The sequence below is a fragment of the Gavialis gangeticus genome, unplaced genomic scaffold, assembly GCF_001723915.1.
Source record: "Gavialis gangeticus isolate Ggan-Ray unplaced genomic scaffold, GavGan_comp1, whole genome shotgun sequence".
Classification (NCBI taxonomy): domain Eukaryota; kingdom Metazoa; phylum Chordata; order Crocodylia; family Gavialidae; genus Gavialis; species Gavialis gangeticus.
In genome coordinates, this window is record NW_017728996.1 from 38,459,226 (window position 1) to 38,466,507 (window position 7,282).

Here is a 7,282-nt window from a genome sequence, read left to right on the forward strand (position 1 = left end):
AAAAAAATTCAACATTCATAACATATTTAAATACATGTTAAATATGCTGAAGTTCCTCATGCTCTTTCTTCTCAGAGGATCCTTTTCATTACTTGCTTATGCAAGTGGTCTTGATCACTTCTGCCCAGTAGCTCCCATCCAGTGTATTTTCTTGCAGTGTATTTAAGGAAGTGTAACTGCAACTAAAGTCTTTCTAATGTGTACTATACATTTTTAAGGATAACTTGAAGTGCAAGTTATATTTTTGGATAAGGGCCACCTGTGTATCCAGTACTCATGCTACTGTGTCCTTTGTCCTATAAACTTCGCTGAAATTACTCATATCAGTAATGTTCACCAATGTGAGTAAAGGTTGTGCAGTTGTTTTGATCTGTAATATTCTCAAAATAGTTTTAAAAAATGGTGCATCGGGCATGGGGAAAAATGGGCTATCTTTAGTATAAACTAAAATGGAAAATGAAAAAGCAGATCACAAAATGCATGAGGCTGCCCAAGCAATGGAAACAAGGCATTCTTACCTAAGAGTTATCCAGGTATGGAACAAACTTCCAGAAGAAATTAGACAGATTTGGAATCTTGCCATCCATAGGAAAAACTGCAGAATTTTCCTCTTTGTAAAGGCTTTGGTGCCATAAAAATAGTAGCATCTTCACCTGAAAACCTACATCCTACCCCAAGGAGAGTTGTGCCTTCAGAAAGGGAAAGATACCATGAGCGGATGCAATGAATCCAATCTGGACTTGTCCATTCCAATTGCTTTTACATGAAAGGTTCTTGGGTGCTATGGCAGTATAAAGTATATCAGCATAAAATCTAAAATATATACAATCTACAATGTAAAATAACTTATCAATAGAGTTTTGTCTTTCAGGTCATTTTACAAATATATTTTACTATATAGTAAAGCCTAACAAGCAGGTTTTTCAGAGGATCTTCAAAAATATGTCTGTACTGTATTCTTCATGTGCATTTTTTGCATGAACAAAACAAGTAATTCCCTGTACTTGTTAAAAAGGATAATTTTTTGGACATGTACAATGGCAGCTGTAATTCTAAAGTCAGCACCATTTTAATCCAGAGGTAGTTAGCTGTGTCTGTCTGAAATCAAGTAGTAGATAGGGTATCTGATTAAATAAGTTGTTGCCTGTGAAAGCTTATACCTTTCTGAACTAGTTAGTCTCTAAGGGCGTTTATACATGAGCTCCGGGTGGTAGGCGGGGCCTCTCTAAAGCGCCCAGAGTGGCTCTAACTAAAGCACCTAGAGCATCTTGTGTATCAGCATCTCCATGCTGAAAAATGGTGGCAGGGGAGCTCGCTGAACAAGCTTTGGTTAAAGCGCCCCTGCTGCCATTTTTCAGCATAGGGATGCTGATGCACATGACGCTGGAGTCTGCTGTAGTACGGTAATTATTCCCACATTCCCACATGCGTTGTGTTTACAGCGCATCAGAGCAGCCTTGATGTACATGTGTAGGAGCCCTAAGGTGTCACCATGCCCTACTTTCTGTCTCACTGTGTTCTTGATAACTCTCATATAAACAGTTCTTTTTAATAAAAAATCAGTTTAGCAAATTGCAGGGTCAGGTGCTGTACAGTAAAGATAAATTATGAGGTACATTTTAGAGTGAGCAAAGACTCTGTCACAGGTGAAACTTTTGTTAGGAGGTTATTTTTTGCTTTCAGCCTTTGTTTATGTGTGGTACCCATTTATTACATGAGATAAAAGCGTACTGAAGATCCCTATTTCACATTAGACATGTCAAATAGCTCCTATCATGTGGGGGTGACTACCTTTCATTCAACATAAGCAGCATGAATCAGAGCATAAATGGTCTTGGTGTAGACAGCTTTGTCTAAAATACATTTTCCTTGTTATAAAAACTTTTTACCAGTTGAAGGACTATATTGATTTCTCTGCATGCCCTGTGCTGGTCTAGCAGGTATACTATAGCTTTCTGACTGCTGGATTTGACACAGCTCTGAATTCAAAGTGTGAATTTCAAACCTGCTTTGTACTATTTATCTAACAGCTGGCACCATTTCCAACATTCCCAAGGGAGTTCAGAGGCAAGATCTCTCTCCAGAGATTTAACATTTTGTATTTTTCATGGGTTTGAAGACCTTAAGATTGTCTGATCATGTAGTACATGTACAGATCAGATCTTTCACTCTTCTAAAAAAAAATTAGAGACAGGAGTTGAAAAGGCTGTCTTAAATTGTTACATAAATTGTTTTGTGAGTAACATTCTAGGTTGATTTTATAAAATAGGCAAAGTATGATGAAAATCAAGGGGGCAATATAAAGGATATTCACTGTTTTAGTTTGATTTACAGTTTGTATTGCTCAGGGCATGACCATGCTAAAGAGGTAATAAACAACTACATATACTTTTATTCATAAATGGATAGAAAATGGTCTAATTACTGTGCTCTGCTTTTAAAAAGCATTTTGACTAATTACGCTAGGTAGAGAGCATTCTAGTAGTTCAGGAGTTCAAAGCCATTCAGATATTAGAGGTGCCTGGAGCATGACTTTATTATGATATGTGACATTATATTAACTTATCTCCTCTTATATATTAACTTATCTCCTCTTGTAAGGTTTTTTTTTTAAACAGCTCTTACTTTTCTTGCTCTCCCAACTGTTTCTTTGTTAAGCAACATTGAAATAGAGGTGCCAGATTAGTCTAATGAGAAATCACAATCTGTCTTTTAATATAAAATATATGTTTAAAAACATTTAGATAGGAATAGAATAGGAGTGATGTCAGCCTTTTATTAATATGGAAAAACGAGTTAATTAGGAACAAAGAAATCCACTGAAATATTGCTTTGTATAAGGTTGATTTCAGACACAGCTCTTCCATTTCCTGAAACTGCCAGAGTCCATCTTAGTTTGTTTAGCCATTAGCCAAGGCAGCTGAAGTAGTTGGGTAATATGTTACATATATGCAATTTAAGCTGCATGCTGTACTCATTAAGGTGCTGAACCAGATAGGTGTAAAGACAACTGCTGTCTCCATAGTGGCAGAACAAACACAGCACAGATGGTAGCTGTACACTTTCTTCCTTATGGCTCAGCCACTGTGCCTCTACCCTGACGTGAATATAAGATTAATTCAGTGTTTCTACATGACCCATTAAATCCTTGACCCTTCAGCTCAAAATCCCAGTCAAGTTTCTAATTAGTGCCAGTTTTGGTACTGGTTTCTTCAGTCTGAGAGTCTGGGAACTGAGACCACTAAGCTCATTTCATATAGACCATTAAACTGTCATGTGATGATAATGACTTTTACTTAACACTGACCAGCATTGGTTTGGAGCCAGTAGCCTAAAGGGAAAGCACTGTATCCCATTATCCGTCCTTTAAATCATACACTTACCTGCACAAAATAGTTTAACATTTGGAACAGGGAAAGCATATAAATGAGTAGTTGAGAAAAATGGAAGTGGCTATAGGTTCATATTAATAAACTGATGAAAACTGTATAGTTAAATGTCAGGTTTACATTATTGTAGGATAGGAGCAGAAAAAGACCTTTTAAAAAAATCAGAAAACCAAAATGAGGTTAATGAATCCAATTCTGTGCTTCCTATATGACTAAAACTATCATTGGAAGGGGAATATAAATCAGAATGTAAAGGAAGTAAATAAAAATTGAGATACTTTAAATCAAACTACAACATGTATGCATTAAGCAAAGCATGACTTAATCAGTCTTGAAAGAAGAAAACAACTGGAAATGTCTAGTGTCTTTGAAAGCCTCAAGAAAAAATGGAACAAAATAAAGACTAAAATAAGAACTCTGAAAATTCAGACATAAGGATGTTAAATATTTGCTGTTTTTATTAAAGATAAGATTTTAAAACATACAGAATTTGAAACAAGAAAAAACAAAACTTTCTCAGAGCAAACATAAGTGGGAAAGGAGGCTGGTGTACCCCTTTTTATTTGTATGAAATATAGATCTTTCACCTTCCCCTTATGCTGCATTCTTTCCACTTTCTCCTCTCAAATGTATAGTTGCCCATGTCTGTTCTCCTCAGCTTGCTTTTTAAATGTGTTTTTTATGACCCTTCAATTGATCACGTACATGAATTGAAAAATGTGAATTGTATCCCCTTCCCTCCCCCCTCCTTTCCTGTCGGTTGTATTTAAAACACTCCCTCTATTTGATAGCTTGCTTTCTCCGGCCAAGTCCAGACGTGCAGGGACCTTTGGTACCCTGGGGACAACTAGTGGTGGTGCACCTTATACCACCACTATTTGTCCCTGGGGAATACCTGTGTCATGCCTGCTCTGGTGTGTAGCAGGTTACCCCGGGTGGGGTAAGGGAGGCTGGCCCCAGCAGCGTTACTTGAGGTCCTTGGGGTCTCCTGGGGTTGCAGAAGTGGTGATCTTCCTGCACAGAGCCTGGCTGGCAGCAGAGCACAGCTCCTGCTGACCAAGCTCCAGCTTTGGGCTGTGCATGCTGCTGCTGCCTGTTCCGCTGCTGCTGCCTGTTCCACTCTGCTCCCCCCCTCTCCCCTGGGTGTTGTTGGGTTGTTTTGGATTTTTTTGACCCCTGGATATCCAGCAACATGGAGAGCAAATGAATGTGCCGTGTGTGCTGCCACAGACATGTCTGCGGCGCCACATACCTCATGGCTGCGCTCATCTGGACACGGCCTCCATGTCCTTTCATAGCATCTGATGAAATGAGCTGTGGCCCATGAAACCTCATGTATTTCTGATTCAATTAGTTTATAAGGTACACCTCTACCCTGCCTTAATTTGTCTTGGTTTAATCTATTCTGTATGGTGCAGTAACTCCCAGTTTTCCCCTTCTAACAGTGGCCTTCTATATAGTTAACAGAAGGCACTGAAAATAAACCCAACTCGCCCTTACTTTTCAACAGTATTTACTGTTCCTAGTTTCATTTTTATGGCCCCTACTAGTCAATAGAAGTCATTTTACTTAAGGCTGTAGCAAAGATTTATATGATGAGTGTGCATCAGGACATCCCTATCTCACACTGATAGTACTTTCTCATGTTGGAGGTAAATATAAATAGGAATGTTAACAGGTATGGTTTGGAAAGCTAAGTCTTTTCCCTCTGTTTTATTTTTTTTTCAGATTAAATTTGACAGTGATGGTGTCTGCGTTTGCTGTGAAATGCAGCATCAAACATCAGGCTGCAGCAACCTTGGAGAAACGCTGAAACTGAACCCACTTCAGGAGTGCAATGTTGTAAGGCTGACCCTAAAGGTGCGATGTGAGAAGGGTTGTTACTTTATTGCCATTTAATACAGCAAGTGCACTCTGATAGCAGGATGTGCCAAAATGGGATGGCATTTGTGCACTGTCTGCTGTTTACTAGCTCATGACAAAGAGACATAGCATAAAAGAGTACCTGATACAATAAATCACAAATTACTACAGATACAGTAAAGTCACATATTTACAAGATTGGTGCTTATCTTTATAGAGCACAGTCATCCTGTTAAATGACAGAACTGTATACCAGAGTACTCCTGTAAGCTTAAACTTATAATTGGAAGAGCAGTCATGACTTGAATGGTATGTGCTACTCAGAAAAGAGGGGGTTGTTGTAGCTGTGATGGTCCAGGAAATATGTGAGAAGCAAGGGATTTTGAGGTTTGTTTTTGTCCCCTTTGGTAATGATCTTTATTTAGACCATCTCTATAACTGGAAGATGTTAGACAAAGTCATGGGCTTAAAGGCTGCCCATACACATGCGACAGGGTGGGAGGCATTTTAATTAGCACATGTCCTGGAGATCCACTCTAATTAAAATGTCTTGGGGTCGCATGTATTGAGCTGCCATACATTTAAAAATTGCCATGGGATGTTTTATCTAAATCTCATCAAATGAGGTTTGACAAACTGTACCGTGGCCATTTTAAAATACACAGAGACTTAATACACATGATGCTGCAGTGACTCTGGAGCATTCTAATTAGAATGCCAAGGAGCACATGTATAGGCAGCCCAACTGTCCTTTTTTGAGGGGGGAAAAAAAAGAAAGCACTTTTCCCCACAGAGATTGTCTAACATTCTATTCAGAAAAGACAATGCCAGTCTATCACCTTTATCTTTATTTCTGCATTAATGATATATTAGGCTCCCAAGAAATAAGTAAACCTAATACAGGTTAAAGGACGTGTCTACATAATGACATTTATATGCTTGGTTGGGCTCTTCCTAAATTCATCCTGTTTGCACCCTCGCATGAATGCTCCCAATCTGGAAGTATGCTCGTGAGGCCACTCCAGGGTCATCTCCACTGGCTGCTCTCAAGAACGTTGGAGGCCAAACCCTAGTAAGAAGCACTAGAGGGGTGCCCAGGAGCAGTTGTGCTGAGATATTTTTGTGTTTGGAGAACATGAGAGAGTGCATGGGTCATATTTGGTAACGTTCCAGCCAAGACTTGCTGCTACCACAATAGAGACATGCCCCAAATCAATTCTAGGCAACATGTAAAAGTAATTCTGTTGAAATACATCTTGGAGTCTGGATTTGGGTATGGACAGAGATCTCTAATGTTAGAACCATATTACCATGGGCAACTGGTGCTGCCTTAGTCAGGGGGGCATGTACCCCCCCTGCAACCATTCCCGCTGCCCCACAGGTGATCCCAGGACAGCTGATCGCTATGACCACTTCAAGGAGTGACTACAGCCACTTCTGGGAGCAAACACCAGCTGGTGCTTGCAGGGGGGGCACGTTTTCCCCCCCACCCATCACCTAAGTGGTGAGTGCTGCTGGTCAGGGGGTGCACATGCATCCCTGTGAGCCCCCCTACACGTTGCCACTGAATATTACCATGAATCGTGTCATTATGGGAGACTTAACTTTCAAGGTACAGATTAGAGGACTAATGCTTCTAATAACAGTAGAGTGCATTTATTTGTGGATGTGATCGAGAGTTTTATTAATACCAAACAGTTAATGAACCAGTAAGAGATTATGACTTCTAAATTTAGTTTTGGTAAGTACTGAGAGGTCATTATAGAAGAACTGATCACAGACAGTAACCTTGGATTGAGGGATCAAAGTTGATTCTCTTTCATATTAAGGAAAGGATAAACAACAGTAGGTCTATAACTAAGGATCTTGGCTCCAAAAGGGCAAATTTTGGTAAACTAAGGGCGTGTCTACACATCATTGTATGGCAATGTTGCTATAGCACCGTGCTTTATGCTTAAGCTATACCCAGGGAGCATGTCACTACAGTGATGTAGTTGGTGATCGTGCGTAGACGCACGTAATCACTATGT

At 39.6% G+C, this 7,282-nt stretch overlaps 1 protein-coding gene across 1 annotated transcript in view; it reads left to right on the forward strand.

Moving 5' to 3' along the window:
* Positions 1-7,282, forward strand: part of FAM189A1 (family with sequence similarity 189 member A1) — a gene marked incomplete at its 5' end in the record, with an annotated part of 549,899 nt that overhangs the window by 394,608 nt on the left and 148,009 nt on the right. Inside the window, one exon of the mRNA XM_019503830.1 lies at positions 5,118-5,249. Coding sequence (XP_019359375.1) covers positions 5,118-5,249 — 132 coding nt within the window. The remainder of the gene's footprint in view (positions 1-5,117; positions 5,250-7,282) is intronic.